Source organism: Urtica dioica, chromosome 6 (genome assembly GCF_054948205.1).
Source record: "Urtica dioica subsp. dioica isolate 48M chromosome 6, U.dioica_male_clone48M_v1_H2, whole genome shotgun sequence".
NCBI lineage: Eukaryota > Viridiplantae > Streptophyta > Magnoliopsida > Rosales > Urticaceae > Urtica > Urtica dioica.
In genome coordinates, this window is record NC_142761.1 from 27,415,559 (window position 1) to 27,442,439 (window position 26,881).

At 41.8% G+C, this 26,881-nt stretch overlaps 1 protein-coding gene and 2 long non-coding RNA genes across 3 annotated transcripts; 2 read left to right on the forward strand and 1 right to left on the reverse strand.

Moving 5' to 3' along the window:
* LOC149393533 (protein NRT1/ PTR FAMILY 5.2-like) lies at positions 1-26,881 on the reverse strand. Its single transcript, XM_089617329.1, has 4 exons — positions 26,593-26,881; positions 24,545-24,762; positions 2,120-2,685; positions 1-1,505 (listed from the first exon to the last, which is right to left on the reverse strand). The coding sequence occupies exons 1-4, from the start codon at positions 26,732-26,734 to the stop codon at positions 665-667; spliced, it is 1,767 nt and encodes a 588-aa protein (XP_089473455.1). The 5' UTR covers positions 26,735-26,881; the 3' UTR covers positions 1-664.
* LOC149393534 (uncharacterized) lies at positions 8,098-10,203 on the forward strand. The gene is made up of 3 exons (XR_016299850.1): positions 8,098-8,582; positions 9,378-9,490; positions 9,862-10,203. It is a non-coding gene; the product is annotated as an uncharacterized LOC149393534 (long non-coding RNA).
* Positions 16,046-17,958, forward strand: LOC149393535 (uncharacterized). The gene is made up of 3 exons (XR_016299791.1): positions 16,046-16,502; positions 17,298-17,410; positions 17,782-17,958. It is a non-coding gene; the product is annotated as an uncharacterized LOC149393535 (long non-coding RNA).

Genomic DNA, 26,881 nt, shown 5'->3' on the forward strand with positions numbered 1-26,881 from the left:
TGTTTGACCATTGGGGAAAAGATTAAATCAACTGTGTCAAAGTTTTAATCGAAATCTCTAATATCTCCAAAATTTATAATACATTCCAAATATTTCGTCTGAAAAATAAATGTCAAAAAATTAAATATTTTTCTAAGAAAGATCGAAATGAATTCATCAAAAATTTAATAGAAATTTCCATGGACGACAAAAATTTAATAAAAATGAGAACGCTGTGAAGTCAACAAAGAGGAGCATAGAGAAGAGCGTATAGTATCGTCCAAACAAGCCACATTCAGATCATTCTGATCAACCTCGCCATCGTTGACAACAAAACTGCTGAGAAATTTCCAACACCAAGATTCGTGATGCAATCGAAGTCCCGATACTCGTCCTAGTCTCCTGTGCCTGAACACGGAAGAACTCTAACTTTTCAACTTTATGAAACGCATCAGCCACACCTTGATGAGGCTCCGGAATCACTGCGTTTGACATTATTGGTAAATTTGTTTCCACCGGACTTAGGCCATCACGCAGTGATAGCCACCAAATTAGACTACTATTATTTATTATTCCGCAATTAATTTTATTATTAGTGTCATATAAACTGTCCTAATAATTTTTTGAGACACTTGCGAAAGTCTAGTAATTTCAATTGCCCAATCAAAAGTTTTGCATATTAATATTATTCGTTATCAGTGATGGGTTTCGATTGTTCCGAAACCTCGGCTTTGTATACATACGACTTGGCGAGAAACAAGAAGGCGATGAAGTTAACAAAGCTGAGCACGGAGAAGAAGGCGTAGTAATAGTCCAGACGAGATGCGTTTAGGTCGTTCAGGATCCAGCCATGGTGGCCGTGCGCCCTCGTGAGCCGTGCCACTGTGGACAACAGAAAACTGCTCAGAAAATTTCCAACACCGAGATTCGTGGACGCAAAAGAAGTCCCGAGGCTCTTCATACTCTCCGGCGCCTGGTCGTAGAAGAACTCCAACTTTGCGACCTCGAGAAATGCATCAGCGACGCCCATGAGAACAAACTGTGGAAGAAGAACGAAGATCGAGAGAGGCACCACCGCGCCGACGCCGGCGATGCCGTGTTCGTGGGCGACAGCGAGGCGGTGGCGCTCAGTCGCGGCGGCGACGGCCATGAGGAGCGCGTGGAGGAGCATCCCGGTGCCCATGCGCGTGAGGAGCGAGATTCCACGTGGATTTCGAGTGAGTCTCCGGGCGAAGGGGACGAAGAAGCGGTCGTAGAGGATGACGGTGATGAGCATAGTGAGGGTGACGAAGCCGATGAGGCTCGCCGGAGGGATGTTGAAGCTTCCTGCCACGTGGCGGCGGAGGGTCGTGCCTTGCTTGATGAAGAGGGTGTTGACTTGGGCCAGCATAATGCTTGGGACGAATGTGGCAATCCAGATTGGGACCATCCGTACCATCTGCTTTGTTTCCTCTACTTGCGTTACTGAGCAGAGTTTCCACGGGCTTGATGTTGATCCACTTCTCACCGCTGCTTTGTTCAGAAACCTGTGTAAATACAATCGTCACGTTCACGCTATTTGCATTGCAACATTCTACGTGAATGGGTTTTTTTTTTTTTAATTTTTTTTTATCAACGTTAAAGGCTATTCGTGAGTGAGATTTTGTATCGCCTCATAGGGAAAGTTCGTTTAAAACATTTTAGTAACATGTTTCACAGCCAAAAATATTCATTAACGAGCAAACTAATAAATGCCGTCTTGATTTATTTCGAAATTAAACATGTTCTATAGAATTAAATTAAGCTATATTTTATAAATTCAGAAACCGTGAATGGAAAAATTATATTGATGATGAGTTTTTAGATATCTGCTACGTTTTTATTTTTAAATTTGATAAAATTTATTTTATTTTCTAAATAATGTTTTACGTTTTGTTGTGTAGACGTTAAATTTTATGAATAAATAATTCGTTGAAAATTACCGAAATACTACTGAATCAATCAGTTAGAGAGGAAAATGCTAGAAAAAAGTTGGCACTCAAACGCCAAAAGCGAGAAAACTTTAATGAAAAAGGCCGTATACATAAGTCAGAAGCAACAATTTATTACTGTTTATTTCAAAAATTCTAGACAAAAGTAGGAAAGGATAATCTGTTCTAACCTTAGACTTGGCGTGGAATCAATCCTGAACTTGCCCTTTTTTTCATACGCCTCCATGTCAAGTTCGTAGAGCTCTTTAGGATCAGAAGGAACACTCACACTCCACTTCTTCACCGAAGCCACAAAAACCTGAGCCATCTTCGTGAACGGACTCCCGGACGGAGCCTTGTGGCGGTAAAACGGAGTCCCGGCAAGGAAGACCGAGATCGATACGGCAAGTCCAAGCGTCGGGAGCGCATAGCCGAGGGTCCACCCTATGTTATCCTGGAGCCACACAAGGACGGTGTTGGCGAAGAGCGTCCCGAAGAAGATGCTGAACATCCACCAGTTGAAGAAGGATAGCTTTTGGGCCTTCTCTTTGGGCTCAAAGTCGTCGAATTGGTCCGCCCCAATCGTCGAGATGTTGGGCTTTGTCCCGCCCGTCCCCACCGCCAGCGTGTACAGTGCCCCGTAGAACACTGCCAGCTGGAGGGTTGATGCCTTCGGGCAGTTCTCGGGGTTTGGGTCGTGGCACGCCGGAGGTTTTAGGGACGGGATTGACACCGAGAGAGTCAATAGCGACATTCCCTGATTACCCCACAGCCCCAGAAATGTAATTAATTAAGAGATAATTAAGATTATAACATACCTACATGCACGGGGTGCAAACTAATATGTGACCTTAAGCAAGAGTAAAAATATTAAGGCTTTTTAAACATATATTAAATAAAATTAGATATGATGCTTATATTCTAAAAAATTCGAGGTTCTTTTTTTAATCTTTTTTCACAAAAATTTCGGGCGTAAAATTTAGGGCCGGCCCTATCTACATGTACTCTATTTCTAAAATTTCATTAATAATTTTAGGTTACAATCAATTTATAATATTTTAAAATTCAACATTAAAGATGCTTATGTTGGTTGAATTTTAACCTCGTTAAAGGAAGATCTAATGGTAGTAATGCTAATCAATCAGGGATCCATATATGATATCATTTTAAGATAAGAGAGATTTCACAGAAATACTAGAAAAATAATACATGTATTCCAGCACAAAAAATATTTCAATTAAATATCGCAGATTATTTATAGGGGATACTGATAATAAGAAGACATCATTAGATCGTTTTTATTCTTAGGTTAACATAAACCTGATTACGTCATTATGAGTCTGATGTATTATTCGAATTTAAAGATTGAGTTATAGTACGTAGTTGAATTTGTCACTAAAACTAAGTCGTATAAAAATAAAAATAAAGCTCATAATTAATCAAACGTGAAAGTCCAGATCTACTGTCTAAGGTGTTGTATCAGACAGTAGTAACACCTGTAAAGACACCACACAATAATAGTAAACGAACACACAGAATGGTAACTCAATTCGGCCTTAAAAGCCTAATCTGGAGGGATGAGTATCCCGGTGAAAAGAGCAACTTCACTAACGGAAAATAAGTTTAATCGGAATACAATGAATGATAACCTTTCACTATTCCTAACTCCCAGTGAACCGTAGTTTGATGCTAGTCTAGGCTCCCCCTAGACTTGAGCTCCCCTCGCTTTTCACCTTTACAATCACTCAGTGTATTAGTGTGTTGTTCTTCGCCCAGGAAAACAAAACTCTCACAATGGAGAATACACAAAAACCTTTTTGGCACACTCAGGTTTTTCAGCGTGAAGGTGTGTAACCATACCTAGGGTTTCGCATTGTCTTATATACGAGACAAACAAAACGAATGTCCTCTGATCCAAGACAGAGACAGATGGCACGCATCCAGCGAGCCCAGAAATAAAGCTGTCAGCAAGACCTCACCGCGAGCTGACAACTTTAACCAAGAGATGTTCTTTGAGATGTTAGAACCACCACGAGAGACAATAAGCAAGCCGGAATCAAAGGGCCAACTTCTTGTAACAACAATTTCCCCCTTTGGCTTTGAGCAGGCAAAACTCTTCCTTCAAAAGCGAAACACTATGCCAACCTTCAAGGAGCACTCTCGCCACACACACAGCACAACAGAACATCTAACATTGAGATCACTCTTGTCACAGTGACTGACAGAGGAGAAAACAAAATATATCCATAAAGTAGCACAACATAGAAGGAGGGAGGTTCAGAAGTTACAGACATATAACCAAATAACCAAGTTTTAGAAGTGACTTTTTGACTCCCCCTTTTTGCCAAGCAAAGACAAAAAGGAAGAAAAACAGCTAAACAGTATCTGAGCCACGCAAAAAATCTTGAAAAAATAAAAAGTTTAGGTACTTGGGAGAATACGAACTAGAGCATCTTCAAGGGCCATCTTGCGCTCAGTAGAGGTAGCAATCACTATCTCCAGATGCTTGATCTCATCAACAAGGGAAAGAGCAATCAGTTTCCTGACGTCAGCTGACATGGGAGGAACAGCATGAGCATCATCATCATTGAAGCGAGCGTGAGGTAGGCTGGACTGGGGAGGCTTCTTGATGTCTGCCACATGATGCTTCTGAAAAAGTTTGTAGCTGAAGGAGATTCCTGGAGTCGCGAGCTGCAAGCTTTCATCTCTTCTGGTGACAGAATATCCGGTTGTTGACGCAAAATGATCCCAGTGATCATGGCAGGATAAGGGATGGGAAGCTTTATAGCTTCAGAGCCAGCATGCTTGATGATTTGGGAGTAGAAGAGTTTCCCAACGTCAACCGAACGACTTGTGCCAATCATGAAGAGAAATTGAGCTAGAGCGAGAGAAACACCTGTGGAGTGAGCAGTAGGAATCCAGTTCTTGACTCCAATTTTGTGAAGAACAGAGTACTTAGAACTGAGAAGAGAAGCACGGTACAGCCCAGACTCAGGCTACCCTTTCTTGTCTTTCCCTCCAGTGAGTTCAGAAATCAGCTCAATTCTTGAAGGCACTTGATCCTCAGAAGTGGGAGCATTTGAACCCATGAACTCATGGATGACCTTGGGAGAGAAGTCAATGATTTTGTTCCTGATCACCACCTTTTGAAAATGAAGGGAAGTGGCATCATCGACTTGATCAGGAAGATTGACAAAGAACTCCCTCACAAGCTGAGCGTGATAGGAGCCCACTGAGGTCACTGTGGAGAGAAGCCCGGTGCTCTTGAGAAGTTCAATGACATCAGCGCATTCCATGGCTTCATAAGAAAGCACATGTTCAGGAGCAATACTCCGAAGAATGACGTACTTCCATCGGCTGGCATTCTGAAGGGTGTGAAAAGATATTCCTGTGATTGGAACATCAGGAACATCCTGTCTAGACGACTTCTTCTTCTTGTCGCGAGACCTTACTTCCTCAACAGCTTCTTCATCTTCGACGATGTTAGTGACATGGTCTCTGACATCCTCCACCACAATCTCCTCCTGAGGATTAATGGCATTCGCTTCAGTGGTCTCCACTCTGCTCTTCTTCCTCCTAGCAGATTTCTTGACTTTCTCCGCAATGGAGTACTTCTCAGCAGCCTTCTTGGAGGTCCTCTTAGTCTTCTTTCTAGGCATGTCTCCTGGGGGAACCACATCTGAGTCTGGTTGAAGACCCTCATCCATGATTCGGTCAAAGTCTTCACGGGAGATCAGCTCTCTGTGATTCTCTCCTAAAACGTCCTCATCCGACCTAGAACCTTGACCCTTAAGTTCTCTGGTCATCTCAGCCAGAGTGGGATTGTCCACTTCATCAGCCTCCTGAGATTGAGGATTAGGAGGATCAGATTTATTAGCGAATCTGGGAGAACTGGGGTTGTCCGTGGAGGTGTTCTCGACATTTCCTTCTCCTGAATTTCTTAGAGTCACCATGGCCTCTACTGTGGGGCTCATGGTTTCCCTCTCAGAACCGATAGGCTAAGAGGAAACATCCACATGCATGCTTTCTTGGTTAGAAACTGAGGAAGGAACAGGGTGAGGGAGAACTGTCACTGATACCTCAGGAAAATGAGGAAGAAGACCACGAAGGTCAGTAGCCTCAGCCCTAGACGAAGAGTCTCCGGCCTCACCATCGACCCTGACGGGCTGAGGTTTTCTGATTCTTACACTGTACTTGTTCACTTGAATGCTCTCTGTCTTGGACGTAGAGAGACCCTTGGCCTTTCCTCTCACCGTGGACTTGGAGGCTTTCACTATACCTCTTCTCGTGGACACCATGATTATGAAGAAAACAGAGTTTTTCAAGAACTGAAGAGAAGGGATTAAAGAGAGATGCAATAAGAGGCAAAGATATGCGAAAATGATGATATTAGTTGGAAAAATCGTACTTCTTCTTGGGAAATAAACCGTCACGTTGTAATTCAAACGAATTACTCTAAACGCTGCGTTTTGAGCGAGAGAGTGTGAACAACATTTTCCCAATTGGGCCTTCTGTGCGCCAAAGTCATAGCCCATAAATGACTTCGCCAGCCCAATAATTCCTATAAGTCAGGTATGCACACTCCCAAGGAAGAACGGAGCTTCTCAAATTTCACCATATCCAGAGGTTTTGTGAAGATATCAGCCAGTTGATCCTCCGTATTGACATGCTCCAGAGAGAGAATTTTGTAATTCACAAGATCTCTGATATAGTGATGCCGAATCTCAATATGCTTAGTCTTGTTGTGCTGAACAGGATTCTTTGCAATGTTGATGGCACTGGTGTTGTCACAGAACAAGGTGACAACATCTTGAGGAACATCATACTCTTCAAGCATAGATTTGAGATAAACCAGCTCTGTGCTACCTGCCCCCGCAGCAATGTACTCAGCTTCATCAGTGGATAAAGATACACAATTCTGTTTCTTGTTGAACCAGGAAATCAGATTATTCCCGAGAAAGAAACATCCACCCGAGGTGCTCTTTCGGTCATCAGAATTGCCTCCCCAATCTGCATCAGAAAAACCAACCAGACACGAGTTCGTGTCAAAAGAGTACAAGATACCATAGTCAACAGTACCGTGAATGTTCTTGATGATCCTTTTGACATAACTAAGATGAGTTGTGGTGGGTTGAGACTGAAATCTTGCACAAACTCCCACTGAAAACGAGATATCAGGTCTGCTAGTGGTTAAGTATAGCAGACTCCCGATCATGCTTCTATACAGCTTGGTGTCAACTGCCTCACCATCATCATCTTTAGATAGTTTGACTGTAGTAGAAGCAGGGGTTCTCTTTGGTTTTCCTGACTCTAGCCCGAATTTCTTAACCAACTCTTTAGCATATTTGATCTGTGACAGGAATATTCCTCCTTCAAATTGCTTAATCTGGAAACCAAGGAAAAAGGAGAGTTCTCCAACCATACTCATCTCAAACTCCGATTGCATCTGTTCCACAAAGTGATCCACCATCTTCTGGGAAATTCCTCCAAAGACAATATCATCCACATAGATCTGAGCAAACATCATCTCCGATCCACTCTTTCTAATTAACAGAGTTTAATCCTTAACACCCCTGACGTATCACTTTTTGGACAGATATTCAGCCAGTCGCTCATACCAGGCTTGAGGCGCCTGCTTCAATCCATACAAGGCCTTATGCAGCTTGTACACATGGTTTGGAAATTTAGGATCGACAAAACCCTTTGGTTGCTCCACATAGACTTCCTCGTTTAGGAATCCATTCAAGAAGGCACTTTTGACATCCATTTGATAGAGTTTGAACTTCTTCAGACAGGAGATCCCTAGAAGTTGTAATGTATAAACTTTTGTAAACGCTCGACTTGTGAATTTGAATAAAATGGACGAGTTTTAATTCAAATTCTTGTTGCATATGAGACGTCCTTAAATTTTAAATATCTTGGAAAATGATAATATTTAAGGTCGATGAAATTTCGGAATTAGAATATTCGAGTAATCCGATATTATTATTCGAAACATACTCGGAGATTTAAAAATCTCAAGAGTAAAAATAAATTCCGGAATCCCTTAAATATATTCAAGATAACGGGAAATAATAATAATTTTCTCGGGTATTTTTCAAGATTATTTTTAATTAATTAAGGACAGAATTATGAGGTTTTATTTTAAAAGGACTTATGTGCAACGTTTAAGGGACGAGATTGAAAGGAATTTGGGAGTTGGGGTTGTTTTGAGAGAAGCGTGGCAAGCTTTAATTGGACCCCTTGTGGAAGCGTGGCAAGCTGAGAAAATGCCACCTAGCCTCTCTCTTTCTCTCTTTCGCTGCCACCTCACCACCCCATTCTTTCATTTTTTTTCCTCATTCTCGGTTCCTCTCTCTCTCCTCTACTTCTTCTTCCTCTTCCTTGCGTCTCTCGGCCGAACGAAGCACACAAGAAAAAAAACAAAACCTCGAGCTCAATCTTCAGCCGTCACCAAGCTTCACCATCACCGCCATCCTCTCTCTCACTCTTCTCCTTCATTTCTTCTTCGCGCGTCACCGAGCACCGAGCCTCTGCGCGCGCTCCGGGCCGAGAAAGAACAACGCCGCCGAGAACCGCCGTGACGCCGGAGCAAGGAAAAAACACCGGGAAGGACGCGAGAACCCTCCGAGGAAGCTAATCTCACGGGTTAAGGTGAGAATTTCGTTTCCTTGAATGAAAATCTCATGAGCTAGGGTTCTTAGATTCAAAATTTGGGGATTTTGGATCCGGATTGAATTCAGTGAAATTGTTTGTTTTTAATCGATGTTTGAACTCGATTGTTGATGTTTATGGTTCGAGTTTAAGGATTGGATTTGAATTTCCTTGGTTTGGTAGTGTTTTGGCCGAAAATGGATGAGCTAGGGTTTGATTTGGGGTTTTTGAATTCCTGCGTTTCAATTGATGTTTCTTAGACGTTTTTAAACCTGTTTGAAGCTTGGGTTTTGATGAATATAGCTGTTTGGAATTTTGTTGAATTTTTGGACGAATTTTCATTGGAATTGTTATCTTGGCCGTGTGAGTTTTTATGACGTGTATTCAGATTTGTTATGAGTTCGTTGAGGCTGTGATGATAAGTTTGAGACTCTGGAAGTTTGGATTGAATGTTGTTTTTGGCTAAGTATATTGTTGGCCGTGTGATTAGTTTGGTTTGAAAGTGTTGTCTTGGTTAAGTTGTTGGTTGGCCGTGTGTTGTTGTGACCAGGTGTTGATGTTGGTTGAGTGATTCATTCTGATGTTTGGCCGTGAGCTATGGTTTTGGCTGATTCGGTCTGTTTGTATTATGGGTTTTTCTGAGCCTCGGTTTGAGTTTTGAGATCGTCTGTGTTGAGTCGTTGGTTAGTATGGTTTCGGTTTGGTGTTGGGTTCGGGATTTTTGGAATCGGGATTTGGATTGTGAAACTGATAAGAGTTTGGAATTTAAGATATTAACTCGTCGTTGGATTCCAGGTTTGTATTACAGATCTTGACGGACGAACGGGAACCAGACGAGTCAAGAGCGACGAGATCAGTTTCTGAAGATATCAAGTGATAGAGTTATCGAAATAAAGCTCGATTAACTCGTGAGTTTTAAATCGCTTATAGCGTTTAAATACTCTTAGATATGTACTTTCAGTATTTAAATAAATAATTTATAAATTATTTATTTAAAGATGCTTATGAATTTAATTTAATTATTCGTTTGGAATTCTCGGTTATTTTTTTAATTTCGGATTATTTGATTTATTTAAGACTCGTGATTATTCGTTGAACATTATCTCGTATCACTCTCGATAGGAGGATACGCGAGTCTTGAATAAACCTCCGAAAAACCGGGGAATATAATAAATTAAATTCTCGAATTCCGAACCGACTCTAATCCCGACAACGAACCCTATTATCTTTAAGTAAACTCGAATCCAATAACTAACAGATGTTCAACTCCGGATGCTAGTTCTCTCGACGTTCGACAAGTGCCAAGTGTCTCGAAGAACGTGTGAAGCAAGACATCTTCAGGAATCGTCAAGCTTTCTGTCGAACATTTTCGGGTAAGTGTGGAGACATAAGTCAACTACTTACCAAGGGTATAATCCTGCTTGTTTGTGCATATGCTTGCTAGTAAACAAGAGTAGGTAAAAGCCTAAAAATGAATAAACTCGAAAGTTAAGGCTTCGGCCACTCTTGCTTGAAAACTTAGCTCGGGTTTGCCCGTTAGGTTCAAACGCTAACTTGAACCAGCCTTGTTTGCTTTGTGTGTGGTTAGACTCCTCTTCTAACTCTAGGAAGTAGGTTAGAATCGAGAGGACGGAAGAGCGATAGACTCTCAAATTCAATCGAGAGTAGAGAGTTCGAAAGTCACATTTCGAGCTTTCAACTTAAAACACTAAACGAGCTTCAAAGGGAAACAATAACTTCTCTCGGGGTTTATCCCGTCACGCTCTTCTGTATATAAGTTTAACGTGTACGCTGCTAGCTGCAGTGTACCCAAACTTTAATCTTGTGTCGGTGGTACTCACAAGTCCCTGACTTGTGCTTGGCGGGCCATGTCGGTCCGTGCGTCGAGTACTCGAAGCAATGGGTGAAGGTCGCGCATCGCGAGCTCATTGCTTGCTGGAAGACTCACCGGAAGCTGCCTTGAGCACACCGGGGCGTAGTGGGTGATGGTCGCGGTTCGCGAGCTCACTATGCCAGAGACCAGTGGCGCTGACGTCATGATGAAGGAAGTACCACTAGTGGATCCCAGACAAGTGTTAAAACTTAGATCAGTTGACGACTGCTGCTCGAAGTTGAAAACTGGTCTCTAGTCGGACCGGAGGTTATAGCAGTGAGGAGTGTATAACCTTGCGGGACGGCTAGTATTCTAGGATGCGCGCTCATTAGTCACTGTTAGGTGATAGCTGCATCCTGCATTCTTGTTTGCTGTTTGCACGTCACATGTTTTGCATTAGCTGCTTTTCTTTCCTAAGCTAGACTCCCACTTACTGAGTCATTCGACTCATAGTTTATGTCCCTTGGTAATGTAGATAAAGGAAAAGCTCGTAAGTGGGAAATGAAGTTGAAGACCGAGACCGAGCGCGTATTGCCTTGACCTATGGGCTATGGGGTTTCGACCGGGGGTTTGTTTATTTGTTCCGGAACATAAATCTATAGGAGTCGCTATAAGACTCTAAGTTAAAAGCGAAAAATTTTCCCCGGATTTTCGCAACTAATTAATATTTATTAATTTATATTTTGAGTTTGTAATGTTTCAGAGTCTGTCGGTCACGGCTCGTGCGCGAGCTGTCGCACGCGGGTCGTGACAAACTTTTTGGTATCAGAGCCCCAGGTTTAGCCGTTTCTGTAGACTTGGAATACGTGTTCTCGGTATGGGTCACTGATAGGCCATGTGACGGTGTTGTGCATATAGTCGACATGTCGTGAGTTAGGATGCAGGATGAGTTGCTAGAAGTTGGATCTCATCTTAGATGAGTTTCGTACGCGTGTTCTATGGCGTGAGAGACACCATCTCTTGGGGCCGATGGATCGGTTAACCTGTGAAGGGATTAGTGTCGCCTCAATGCCTCACCGCTTTCGATGAGTATCGCGGTGATCCTCTTCTTTGGCCCAGCGTTGAGTCGATGGACTCACTACACCGCTGATGGCGATGTCAGTCGTGATCGAGAGATATTCTCGAATGTGATGCAGAACACGTTTGGGGCCAGATAGAGAGGGGTGAGTGAAATGAGTAAGCTTACGGATTCTACCAGCTTGAGTTTGAATCGGTTGTCCGACGTGAAGGCCGATTTGTCCAAGAGAGTACGGACTGGTGCCGTTGTGCTCGAGGATAGTTTCTAGCCAAGTGTCGACCTTTGAGAGCTTCGTACATAGCTCTCTTATGTGAGGTTGGCATATGATTGTCCCTCGTTTGCAGTCCTGCGAGTGCAGACTGTGTTCCTCGTCATGACGCGATGTGGTGTTTGAGTACCGTACCCCCCAATAGTTGTTTCTGATGGGTTATTCTGCATGATGACGATAGGGCAAGCTATGACGAGGGATATCCCGAAGAGGTTCCTGCTGAGTCTCCGGCTGACTCAGCTGCGTAGACGTTTGCTTGGCAACCACTAGAGTTGGTTGTAGTCTTGTGTGTGTGTGTAACGAGGAGACTTGAGGTTGTGTTTAAGTCTCTCGTTCGACTAGACCTTGGAATGCTAGTCCTTTTGATTATGCATTCTCGTGATGGTTGTTTGCTCAACCTTGATCGCCTTCTTATACGTGAAAATAAGAAGGGATAAGGCCTAGACAAGATACGTCTAATACAGAGAATGTTCCAGCTGCGGATCTCACGGAGATTAGACGCATGCTGAAGGTTTGAGTTGTTGACGCTGCTCGAAGAGATGACCAGATGGAGCGGCTGAATCAAGCTCTGCTCAGCGGATAGAGCAACATAACCGAACGATCGCATATCTTTTGATGAGATTGAACGCGCCACCCCAGCCAAACCCTGGACCTCTAGCTCAGGTAGAACGACGTAAGAATCCACCGCATGTGATCGTGGATCCTCCTGAAGAGTTGAACTTCTAGGTTCTTGATGTTGTTCCTCTGATTGGTGAACTTGCGTATAAGAGATTCTGGAAGCAGAAGTCTCCGACTTTTGACGGCAACGTTGACCCAGCCATAGCTGAGAAGTGACTCATGAAAATCCAACAGATTTGTAGTTACATGCAGCTGTCAGATGCTGAGAACGTAACGTGTGCCGTAAACCAGCTGAAAGATGAGGCCAGAGAATGGTGGGAGATAGTGGCATCGTATGAGGATGTCCACATGATGATGTGGGTACATTTCCTAAATTTGTTTCATGGGAAACATCTCAGCAAAGCTAACTTATCGAACAAGGCACGTAAGTTTATGATCTTGCGTTAAGGTTCGTTGTCTATTCTTGAGTATATGGCGAAGTTTGATTCGTTAGCAAGGTTCGCTCCTTCCTGGGTGCCCACTAATCAGGCTCGTAAAGTGAAAAATGTGCACAGTTTGAACGTGGACATTGGGAGCCAAGTGGATAGCGGCGATGTGAATCTTATGCCGTACTCTGATAGGTTTCAATAGCGGAAGAACGGATCACTAATCTCGAAGGTGCAACACTTCAGAAGTAAAGATCCTCGCTCCGAAAGAACAACCGAAGGCCAATACGAGAGTCTTCTCTATTCGCGAAGATAAAGTCCGAGCAAGGTCGTTGACTGCTGTCGCAGTGCTGAGAGCGCTGAGGTTGGTGCATCAAGGGTGCGCCGGATATCTTGCGAACGTGGTAGGCGTCATGAAGATAGCCAAGCCACAGCCGCAAGACATCTCCTTTGTGAGAGATTTTGCCGATGTCTTTTCAGAAGACTTGCCAGGCTTACCTCCGGATCATGAGGTTGAGTTTAGTATAAAACTCCTTCCAGGCACTGCTCCGATGTCCAAGACACCATAGAGTATGGCTCAAGCATAGTTGAAGGAACTCAAGACCGAACTGCAGGAATGCTGGATAAAGGGTTCGTTCGACCGAGCCATTCACCGTGGGGAACGCCTGCGGTGTTTGTCAAGAAAGTAGATGGTTTGTTGCGGCTTTGTATATACTACCGCATACTGAACCAAGTGACGATCTTTTTGATCAGCTTGCTGGAGCAACTGTCTTCTCGAAGATCGATATGTGATTTGGGTACCATAAGTTGAAAGTTCGGGGCGAGGACATTCCAAAGACGGCTTTTAGGACTCGTTATGGTTATTACGAGTTCTTAGTTATGTCGTTTGGACTGACCAATGCACCTGCGGCATTCATGAACTTGATGAATCGAGTATTCGAGGATTTATTAGACAAGTTTATCATCGTGTTTATTGATAACATCCTGATTTACTCGAAAACCAAGGAAGAACACGCGCAACATCTAGAGAAAGCTCTGACAAGACTACGAGAAAAGCAACTGTATGCCAAGTTTTCAAAGTGTGAGTTTTGGCTGGAGCACGTTGTTTTCCTCGGTCATGTAGTCAGTAGTGCAGGAATCATGGTAGATCCGGCCAAAGTGGAAGCAGTGAAGCAGTGGAATCAGCCGAAAACGGTAACCGAGATAAGAAGCTTCTTGGGTCTTGCAGGCTACTATAGGAAGTTCGTGAAAGGATTTTCTAAATTAGCCATGCCTTTAACCCAATTGACCCGTAAGGGACAGAAGTTTGTCTGGTCGGAGAAGTGTGAAAGAAGTTTCGAGGAGCTGAAGAATCGTCTAACAACGGCTCCAGTGCTCACTATTCCTCAAGGAGCCGACGGATTTGCGATCTACTGTGATGCCTCTAAACAAGGGTTAGGCGCGGTTCTAATGCAGCATGGTAAGGTTATTGCTTATGCCTCGCGACAGCTGAAGGATTATGAAACCCGATACCCTACGCATGATCTAGAGCTTGCAGCGGTTGTTTTTGCGCTCAAGATATGGCGACACTACTTGTATGGGGTTCATTGTGACATTTATACGCACCATGAGACGCTGAAGTATCTCTTCACCCAGAAAGAGCTGAACATGCGCCAAGGACGCGGATTGGAGCTTCTGAACGACTACGACTTCGAGCTGCAATATCACCCTGGTAAAGCTAATAAGGTCGCTGATGCGCTCAGTCGTAAGTCGGTAGCTTCACTAGCAAGTCTAGTTGAGACGTCCCTCAAGCTGAAGAATGATGTTCAACAACTAGAGCTTCAGCTAATCACGGGAAGGATAGCTGCGCTCAGTGTGCGACCGATGTTGTTGGAACAGATTAATCAGTACGCAGATGAGTATCTTCTCAGCGAGATGTTCTAAGGTGTAACGGGAGAGTCTGTGTACCGTCCGACGAAGGAATCAAGAGACAGTTAATGGAAGAAGCTCACGGAACGCCGTATTCTGTACACCCTGGTGTGACTAAGATGTACCAGGACCTGAAAAAGGTCTATTGGTGGCCAGGAATGAAGAAAGAAGTAGCTGCATTTGTTCAAAAGTGCTTAACTTGTCAACAGATCAAGGCAGAACACCAGAAACCAGCAGGAGTGCTTCAACCCCTTGAAGTTCCGCAATGGAAATGAGAGCAGATAACGATGGATTTCGTGTCAGGTTTGCCAAAAACCACTGCTGGTCATGACTCTGTCTGGGTGATTGTTGATAGGTTAACAAAGTCAGCTCACTTTCTACCTGTCAAAACCACTCACACTATGGACAAGCTTGCTGAACTGTATATCAGAGAGATCGTACGTCTCCATGGGATTCCTAATTCAATCATATCTGACCGAGACACTCGGTTCACTTCCAAACTTTGGAAGAGTTTGCAAGAGAATATGGGAACACGGTTGAAGTTCAGTACCGCTTTTCATCCTCAATCAGATGGTCAGAGTGAACGCACGATGCAAGTGTTGGAGGATATGCTTCGGGCATGTGTCTTAGACTCTCCAGGCTCGTGGAGTCGCTATCTCCCTCTGGTTGAATTCTCCTACAACAGTAGTTATCAAGCGACGATCGGAATGGCTCCTTATGAAGCCCTCTACGGACGGAAATGTCGCTCTCCAATTCATTGGGATGAAGCTGGCGAGAGCAAGCTGTTCGGACCTGAATTGGTGGAGCAGACTACAGAGGCAATTAAGATAATTCGAGCCCGAATGAAAACATCTCAGAGTCACTCTACGGAAGAAGCTACTTGGGAGCTTGAGAGCGAAATGCAAAAGAAATACCCTACCTTGTTCTAAGTTTCGAGGACGAAACTCTTTTAAGGGGGTAGGAATTGTAATGTATAAACTTTTGTAAACGCTCGACTTGTGAATTTGAATAAAATGGACGAGTTTTAATTCAAATTCTTGTTGCATATGAGACGTCCTTAAATTTTAAATATCTTGGAAAATGATAATATTTAAGGTCGATGAAATTTCGGAATTAGAATATTCGAGTAATCCGATATTATTATTCGAAACATACTCGGAGATTTAAAAATCTCAAGAGTAAAAATAAATTCCGGAATCCCTTAAATATATTCAAGATAACGGGAAATAATAATAATTTTCTCGGGTATTTTTCAAGATTATTTTTAATTAATTAAGGACAGAATTATGAGGTTTTATTTTAAAAGGACTTATGTGCAACGTTTAAGGGACGAGATTGAAAGGAATTTGGGAGTTGGGGTTGTTTTGAGAGAAGCGTGGCAAGCTTTAATTGGACCCCTTGTGGAAGCGTGGCAAGCTGAGAAAATGCCACCTAGCCTCTCTCTTTCTCTCTTTCGCTGCCACCTCACCACCCCATTCTTTCATTTTTTTTCCTCATTCTCGGTTCCTCTCTCTCTCCTCTACTTCTTCTTCCTCTTCCTTGCGTCTCTCGGCCGAACGAAGCACACAAGAAAAAAAAACAAAACCTCGAGCTCAATCTTCAGCCGTCACCAAGCTTCACCATCACCGCCATCCTCTCTCTCACTCTTCTCCTTCATTTCTTCTTCGCGCGTCACCGAGCACCGAGCCTCTGCGCGCGCTCCGGGCCGAGAAAGAACAACGCCGCCGAGAACCGCCGTGACGCCGGAGCAAGGAAAAAACACCGGGAAGGACGCGAGAACCCTCCGAGGAAGCTAATCTCACGGGTTAAGGTGAGAATTTCGTTTCCTTGAATGAAAATCTCATGAGCTAGGGTTCTTAGATTCAAAATTTGGGGATTTTGGATCCGGATTGAATTCAGTGAAATTGTTTGTTTTTAATCGATGTTTGAACTCGATTGTTGATGTTTATGGTTCGAGTTTAAGGATTGGATTTGAATTTTCTTGGTTTGGTAGTGTTTTGGCCGAAAATGGATGAGCTAGGGTTTGATTTGGGGTTTTTGAATTCCTGCGTTTCAATTGATGTTTCTTAGACGTTTTTAAACCTGTTTGAAGCTTGGGTTTTGATGAATATAGCTGTTTGGAATTTTGTTGAATTTTTGGACGAATTTTCATTGGAATTGTTATCTTGGCCGTGTGAGTTTTTATGACGTGTATTCAGATTTGTTATGAGTTCGTTGAGGCTGTGATGATAAGTTTGAGACTCTGGAAGTTTGGATTGAATGTTGTTTTTGGCTAAGTATATTGTTGGCCGTGTGATTAGTTTGGTTTGAAAGTGTTGTCTTGGTTAAGTTGTTGGTTGGCCGTGTGTTGTTGTGACCAGGTGTTGATGTTGGTTGAGTGATTCATTCTGATGTTTGGCCGTGAGCTATGGTTTTGGCTGATTCGGTCTGTTTGTATTATGGGTTTTTCTGAGCCTCGGTTTGAGTTTTGAGATCGTCTGTGTTGAGTCGTTGGTTAGTATGGTTTCGGTTTGGTGTTGGGTTCGGGATTTTTGGAATCGGGATTTGGATTGTGAAACTGATAAGAGTTTGGAATTTAAGATATTAACTCGTCGTTGGATTCCAGGTTTGTATTACAGATCTTGACGGACGAACGGGAACCAGACGAGTCAAGAGCGACGAGATCAGTTTCTGAAGATATCAAGTGATAGAGTTATCGAAATAAAGCTCGATTAACTCGTGAGTTTTAAATCGCTTATAGCGTTTAAATACTCTTAGATATGTACTTTCAGTATTTAAATAAATAATTTATAAATTATTTATTTAAAGATGCTTATGAATTTAATTTAATTATTCGTTTGGAATTCTCGGTTATTTTTTTAATTTCGGATTATTTGATTTATTTAAGACTCGTGATTATTCGTTGAACATTATCTCGTATCACTCTCGATAGGAGGATACGCGAGTCTTGAATAAACCTCCGAAAAACCGGGGAATATAATAAATTAAATTCTCGAATTCCGAACCGACTCTAATCCCGACAACGAACCCTATTATCTTTAAGTAAACTCGAATCCAATAACTAACAGATGTTCAACTCCGGATGCTAGTTCTCTCGACGTTCGACAAGTGCCAAGTGTCTCGAAGAACGTGTGAAGCAAGACATCTTCAGGAATCGTCAAGCTTTCTGTCGAACATTTTCGGGTAAGTGTGGAGACATAAGTCAACTACTTACCAAGGGTATAATCCTGCTTGTTTGTGCATATGCTTGCTAGTAAACAAGAGTAGGTAAAAGCCTAAAAATGAATAAACTCGAAAGTTAAGGCTTCGGCCACTCTTGCTTGAAAACTTAGCTCGGGTTTGCCCGTTAGGTTCAAACGCTAACTTGAACCAGCCTTGTTTGCTTTGTGTGTGGTTAGACTCCTCTTCTAACTCTAGGAAGTAGGTTAGAATCGAGAGGACGGAAGAGCGATAGACTCTCAAATTCAATCGAGAGTAGAGAGTTCGAAAGTCACATTTCGAGCTTTCAACTTAAAACACTAAACGAGCTTCAAAGGGAAACAATAACTTCTCTCGGGGTTTATCCCGTCACGCTCTTCCGTATATAAGTTTAACGTGTACGCTGCTAGCTGCAGTGTACCCAAACTTTAATCTTGTGTCGGTGGTACTCACAAGTCCCTGACTTGTGCTTGGCGGGCCATGTCGGTCCGTGCGTCGAGTACTCGAAGCAATGGGTGAAGGTCGCGCATCGCGAGCTCATTGCTTGCTGGAAGACTCACCGGAAGCTGCCTTGAGCACACCGGGGCGTAGTGGGTGATGGTCGCGGTTCGCGAGCTCACTATGCCAGAGACCAGTGGCGCTGACGTCATGATGAAGGAAGTACCACTAGTGGATCCCAGACATGTGTTAAAACTTAGATCAGTTGACGACTGCTGCTCGAAGTTGAAAACTGGTCTCTAGTCGGACCGGAGGTTATAGCAGTGAGGAGTGTATAACCTTGCGGGACGGCTAGTATTCTAGGATGCGCGCTCATTAGTCACTGTTAGGTGATAGCTGCATCCTGCATTCTTGTTTGCTGTTTGCACGTCACATGTTTTGCATTAGCTGCTTTTCTTTCCTAAGCTAGACTCCCACTTACTGAGTCATTCGACTCATAGTTTATGTCCCTTGGTAATGTAGATAAAGGAAAAGCTCGTAAGCGGGAAATGAAGTTGAAGACCGAGACCGAGCGCGTATTGCCTTGACCTATGGGCTATGGGGTTTCGACCGGGGGTTTGTTTATTTGTTCCGGAACATAAATCTATAGGAGTCGCTATAAGACTCTAAGTTAAAAGCGAAAAATTTTCCCCGGATTTTCGCAACTAATTAATATTTATTAATTTATATTTTGAGTTTGTAATGTTTCAGATTCTGTCGGTCACGGCTCGTGCGCGAGCTGTCGCACGCGGGTCGTGACAGAAGTAGTCGAATGGCTTCATGCCTAGCAACAGGGGCAAACGTTTCTTCAAAATCCAGACCTTCAATCCGAGAGTAGCCCTGAGCAACCAGTCTAGCTTTGTTTCGGGTAACATTTCCAAGGGCATCTGACTTATTCTTGAAAATCTACTTGGTGCCAATAACATTGACATCTTCAGGTCGAGGAACAAGTTTCCAGACTTCATTTCTTTCAAACTGCACCAATTCTTCTTGCATAGCATTCATCCAGAACTCATCACTGACAGCTTATGTGACATTTTTGGGTTCGATTCTGGAAGTGAAGCACACATTACTAATCATTTCTCTGTAGTTCACTGGCTCTTTCCTCCTGGTGACGACTCCTTCATTTAGTTCTCCAATAATGGCATCGGAGGGATGATTCTTTTTTATCCTACTAGAGACTTTCTTGACAATAGCCGTTGAATCAAGTGCGGGATTCTCTTCATTGACAGCGGAAGCTTCTTCAGTGTCTGAGACATCTTCAGGAACACTGGAGAGAATTTCAGATGAGACTCCCGTCTCATCTTCCTTTGACGGCATGTCTTCATCATCCACAATGAAATTCCTCGATTCCATGACACATTTTGTCCCCTTGTTGAAGACTCTGAACGCAGCACCACTAGAGGAATACCCTAGGAAAATAGCTTCATCACTCTTGGTATCCAACTTCTTTCTCGGCTCCCTATCAGCAAGCACAAAGCATGTACTACCGAAGATATGGAAATATTTGACACTAGGCTTTCTCCCCCTCCAAATTCATAGCTGGTGCAGGACATACCGGGGCGAATGGAGACACGGTTGAGGATGTGACAAGCAGTGTGAACTGCTTCTACCCAAAAGTGATATGGAAGAGACTTAGCATGGAGCATGACACGCGCCATTTCTTGAATAGTCCTGTTCTTGCGTTCTACAATCCTATTTTGCCGAGGGGTGATTGGAGCATAAAACTCATGCTTGATCCCTTGGGAGCTGCAAAAATCAAGGAGCTTCCCATTCTCGAACTCCTTACCATGATCACTCCGAATTTTCATTACTTTTCCTGTAGAGTTTTCTTTCTCACGTTGAAGTCTCAAGCTCAAGGATTGAAAAGCTTCAAAAGCATCAGACTTTTCCCGTAGGAAATCAACCCAGGTGTACCTGGAGTAGTTATCAACAACCACAAGGATATATCGTTGACCACCAAGACTTTCTACTTGCATCGGTCCCATAAGATCCATGTGGAGGAGTTCCAACACCCGAGAAGTGGTGAGATAATCAACCTTTTTATGAGAGGCACGGACTTGTTTCCCAACTTGACATTGCCCACAGATCTTGCCTTCTTTGATCTTGAGATAAGGTAGACCTCGGACAGCCTCCTTGGAGACCAAATTACCCAGGCTTCTCAGATTCAAGTGACCAAGCCTCTTGCGCCATAAATCAGTCGCATCTGTTTGGCTCAGGAGATATGAAGCAGAAGTCATAGACGGTCCAGACCACAGATAGCAATTGTCTGGAGACCTCAACCCCTTCATAAACACTGAGTTGTCTTCTCGTGTTACCTTGCAGTCATTTTTAGTGAAGGTGACAGTGAGATCCTGATCACATAGTTGACTGATGCTTATAAGATTGGCTTTGAGCCCATCGACAAGAAGAATATTATCCAGAACCGGCAAACCAGATACATTCCACTTCCCTTTCCCTACAACAGTACCAGTAGATCCTCCTCCAAACGTGACATGTCCCTTGGAACATCCCTTAACATTGTTGAGGAAAGAGCCTTCTCCAGTCATGTGTCTTGAGCAGCCACTGTCGAAATACCAGTCCTCTCTCGCTGTAGCTTTCAAGGAAGTATAGGCGACCTGTGCCCTTAGATCCTGCTTGATTCTCCACACAAGATGAGATCTTTCTCCCAGATCCACCCTTTTCTTGGGAAATCTGCTTTGAGCACCCAGAACCTTTTGACCAGTATTTTTCCTCTCAAGAAATCTTCCATACAGAGAGAAGCAGAATGGACGAATATGTCCCCTTTTTCCACAGAAGTGACATTTCCAGTCTGGTCTTGTGTGATGCTTTGGAAAAATTTGATCAGATGTTGCAGGAGGTATGTGTGACACCTTTTCTGCTGAACGAGATTTTTGCTGGGAAGCAGGGATAAACACAGTCTTCTTAGAGGGAAAAGACCCAGAACAATACCCAAGTCCTCTGTGGTTGGAGGAGGATTGGCCAATCTTGAGTATCTCATTCAGACTTGAGGTCCCTGAGTTCAACATTTGAACAGATTTGGTCATGCTAGCAAGCTCACCATTCAGTCTTGCGATTTCCTTCTTTAGACTTCCAATGATCTTAAGCAGATGAGATTTCTCTTCTAGAAGAGATTCAATCCTGATCTTCATCTCCTCACGAGAGTCCTTTTTCATCTCAGCGATTTCTTCCAGGAGACTAGATTGCATCAACTCAAGTTCTTCTATTTTAGCCTTTTGATTGAGGAAGGCATTAGACTCATCTGCCCATTTTACAAAGAGAGTCTTGTAAGCCTCTAAGAGTACTTCATCATTGAGTTCCTCTTCTGCCTCTTCTCTAAGACTCCCCGAGCAGTTCGATGCCTCAGTCTGAGACATGATAACTTCGTACGTATGGAGTAGAAATTCATCGCTTAGTTCTTTACTGCTAGCAGACTTGAACTCATTAGAACCCTCAGAAGGAGCCAGGGCATTCCCTTTATTCTCCTTCGAGGTGACCTCACTAGATTCAGTGTTCCTCGTCATGAATGCCAAGAACTTGTTTCCTCCTTCTTCTTCACCATCACTCCCGGAAACACTCTCATCATCACTGAGAGTAGTATTGAAGTTCTTCTATTGGCGTCTCAAGTAATTTGGGCATTTAGCTTGAATATGACCAAAACCCTCACACTCTCTGCACTGAATTCCCTTGACTTTAGATCCAAACGGGTTGCTTCTATCCTCTCTCCCTTTCTTGTTGAAACTCCCTGGCTTGTAGTTCTGAGGAGTCTTTTCTCGGTTGTGAGAGGGATTAGACTGACTTGGTGTGTTTGGAGATCTCCTCTCAAACCTCTTCATCAGCTTCCCATAGTTTTTGACCATCAGGGCAAGGGATTCATCGTAGGATTCTGAGGATCCTTCCATTTTCGAATATTCAGGCTCAGCTGACGTGGTCTTGAGAGCTAAACCCCTGTGCTTCTTCTCTGATGAGTCAGTGAAAGACATTTCATAAGTGAGAAGAGACCCAATGAGTTCATCAACTTTCATTTCTGATGTATCATGGACTTCATCAATCGTAGTCACCTTGATCTTGAATCTCTCTGGAAGAGACCTCAAGATTTTCTTCACCAGCTTAGCGTCTGACATGGGTTCTCTGAGAGCATGAGACTCATTGGACAAGTCTCTAATTCTTACATAGAACTCACTGATTGTCTCTTCCTCATACATCTTCATGTTCTCAAACTTGGTAGTAACAAGCTGGAGACGAGAGTTCTTGACCTTGTCAGTGCCCTCATAAGTAGTTTCCAAGATGTCCCAAGCCTCCTTAGCGCTTTCACATGTATTGATCAGTCTGAAGACATTCCTGTCAACACCATTGTAAATGGCATTGAGAGCTTTTGCGTTGTACAGGGCTGCTTCATCTTCTGTGGGACTCCACTCGACTTCTGGCTTCTTCACAGAGGTGATACCATCACTCAGCAGCTTTTTGGGTGCTTCCCAACCTGTGACAACAGACTTCCATGTTTTGTGATCAATAGACCTAATGAACGCACCCATCTTGGCTTTCCAGTACGCGTAATTCTGCCCATCAAGAAGTGGTGCTCGTGAGATAGAACCTCTTTCCCTGAACGTGTCCATCTCGGTCAACAACAGCTAGATCTAACGAATCTCACCCAGTAACTTTGGGTGCCCGCTCTGATACCACTTGAAAGTCCAGATCTACTGTATGAACTATTTCTAAGGTGTTGTATCAGACAGTAGTAACACCTGTAAAGACACCACACAATAATAGTAAACGAACACACAGAATGGTAACCTAGTTCGGCCTTAAAAGCCTAATCTGGAGGGATGAGTATCCCGATGAAAAGAGCAACTTCACTAACGGAAAATGAGTTTAATCGGAATACAATGAATGATAACCTTTCACTATTCCTAACTCCCAGTGAACCGTAGCTTGATGCTAGTCTAGGCTCCCCCTAGACTTGAGCTCCCCTCGCTTTTCACCCTTACAATCACTCAGTGTATTAGTGTGTTGTTCTTCGCCCAGGAAAACAAAACTCACACAATGGAGAATACACAAAAACCTTTTTGGCACACTCAGGTTTTTCGGCGTGAAAGTGTGTAACCCTACCTAGGGTTTCGCATTGTCTTATATACGAGACAAACAAAACGAATGTCCTCTGATCCAAGACAGAGACAGATGGCACGCATCCAGCGAGCCCAGAAATAAAGTTGTCAGCAAGACCTCACCGCGAGCTGACAACTATAACTAAGAGATGTTTTTTGAGATGTTAGAACCACCACGAGAGACAATAAGCAAGCCTGAATCAATGGGCCAACTTCTTGTAACAACAAAACGTATGTTACCAGCTAGACATTTTGACTTTGTCTGAACTACAAGATCTCTCTCCTTTGTTTACGGCTCTTATTATCAATAAAATAATATTAGTACATGTGAATAAATTATATTTATACAATAGGTAATGTACTAATTAAAAATTGAGTTGCTAATTGTTTTATTATTCGTTTCTGATCCTCTAAGTTAACCCACTCGGTCAAACGTATATATCTTTAATCAACAAAGCATGTGAAAGTGTTCCAACCAGACAAAATTCTCAAAGAAAATTTTGTGATTCTTTTGCAATATAAAATCTTAAGGACCACATATTGAACCGACATGTACGAAATAATTCAACTTTGTGTGACCTTTGAAAATAGCGCTCCGATAACAACTATTATAAATAATGTTTAAGAAAATATATCATCAGTATTAAGTAATATATTTATGTACTACTTGCACAGTATAATACGTAGCTAAATAGTTGGACTCACGTTATATAAACATGTTAGGCCACAAAGAAATCATAAGCTGTATTGACACTGATTTCAAAGTTCTACAGGATAATATCTAAGTTTCATGACCCTAAACTAGTACAGCACATTTCCCGAAGGTTTCTTCATAAGCCATAGCTACTTTTAAACTCACGAGTCACGAGTAAAAACTTATCAACGCAACGGATGATGAAAAAAAAGTCTTAAGTTGTAGACACGTATATAATCAATGATGCAAGCGAATCAAACAGTTTCAATACGAATATATATAAAACCAATATATATATATATATATATATATATATATATATATATGTTTGCAGTCTATACAATAAAACAATATGATCATAAGGTTTAATCTGCGTACCATGAGATAGATAATAGCGGCGATGTTAAAAGTCCAATAACGACCGAGATGGGCATCTGCCACGTAGGCACCCAAAATAGGGGTCAACCAAATAGAACCGACCCAATTGGTCACATTATTCGCTGAAGTCACCGTCCCTTGATGGAGCTTCTTTGTTAGATATATTATCAAGTTTGACTGTATTCCATAATATGCCATGCGTTCAAACACCTCGTACACTGTAAAAGTCAATAAAGAATGAAAAAATAAATTTAATGTCACGTTAATTTAATTAAAAAAGTGGATTAATTGATCAAAACGTGGTTGTTTCTCAGATAATTAAATATGTCATAATAATTAATAATAACTCATACAGACGTTTTTCTTGTAATTATTTAAAATCATAAATAATAATATAGCATAAATGCATACACCAACTTGGGTGAAACGATTGGCGTTTATTCAAATTGGCGTCATGCTAAAAACACCGCATATTTCTTCATATGATTATTTGAAAGAAAATAAAAAATTCTTTTGTGATTTTTTTAGGTGGGGCTACGGTGTGACGTGATATGAACAACGGAGAGGTGGTTGATAGTCAATGAAATATAATGATTGGTGTACAAATGCATGTATTTACCGCAAAAGATAAGGAAATTAAGAGAAGCAACAAACTTGAATTTAATGCATAGAAGAAAAGTCGTTCTATGTATTGTCTTAAGGTCAAAGCAATAGTTCGAAATTTCTACCACCGAATATATTGGTCATATATATACACTAAGAGGATAAACCCAATGTAACTTAAAAAATAAAAAAAAAAAGAAGATTTACCTAATAATATATAGACTATAGACCATGTTTGTAAACTCTGAAATACGTGTATATATATTGTTAAATTCTATCTTAAAACCACTTTTATTAAGTGAAGAAGCTCAACTGATATATAAATAAATGTCCATTCACACATACAATCAATGTGGTACTATCCAACTTCAATACTTGCTCTCACGCTTAGCGTAACCAGGTTGAGTAACTATCCCCCTCACGCTGCGCGTTGGCCGGACCAATTTTAAGTTGTGTAACAATGCTCTAATACCATGTTAAATTTCATCTTAAAACCAATTTGTACTAAGTATAAAAGCTCAAATGATATATAAACCCACACTAGTACATGTTCATCCACACACACAACCAATGTAAAAGATCTCGCTTCAATATATATATATATATATATATATATATATATATATATATATATATATATGTGTGTGTGTACGACGATAAACTCAATGTAACTGTAAAAAATATATAAAATTTACCCAATAATTTTTTGCAATTAGTCAGTTATTTAACTTCAATTAAGATTTTTACTGAAATTTTATTTTATTAAAAAAATAGCTTAATAGACTTAAATAAATTAATTAATTAGTTAAATAAATTTAATTTACTTCGGCCTGGTGGAATATTTTCCGAAATAAATTAAATTACATTAACCAATTAATTTACTTCGACAGGTTAGATTATATTTTAATAAAATAATTTTTTTACTGGTTTTTTTTAAAGCTACGTGGATTATTGGGCTAATCTAATTGTCCCATAACTTAAAGACCATGTTTGTTAACTTTGACATATATATATATATGCTCAAACACACACATGTAACACAGACCTTCTCGTGAACCCAAGAGTGGAAAGAGACAGAATTGGATTGGTTACTCTAAACATGTATATGAGAAGAAGGTAAAAAATAACTAATAATGACAAAATTATGGGCTAAGCAACATGATTACGTGTGACAATTTAACTTCTATAATTCGATGAAAAGTTCTTCTCGTCGAGAAGGAAAATCGGGCGGAGTACTTCAACTCCTTCATCAGAAAAACACAACACACACACACATCCTCAGTTCATGGAACGATCTTTGGAAAGAAAAAAAAAAACAATATACATAAATAAATATATATATATATATATGTATATATGCAAATAATGCCAAATATATATGTATATTTATATATTTATGCGTATATGTATTTACAAAGAGAGGGAATAATTTGACATTAATTTACCAACGACGAAGGAACACGCTTTCCAACCGCCTCTCTTTGATCTAAGAACAGCGTTTCCTTTGAGATCCACAGTCCCGTCTTGCGTATAACCATCGAGCCCTTCTTCTCCGCAATTTTTGTGATTATCATCATCAATAGCCATACTTTTTTTTCCCTCGAGTTATATATATATCCTTAATCAATAAATGTTTTTTTTTTTAATTTTATTTTATTATGGAACAGCCATTTTCTCTCTTCCCTCTTTCTATCTTTCTAAAAGTTATATGCTTCCCACTTTTGAATTCCGTGG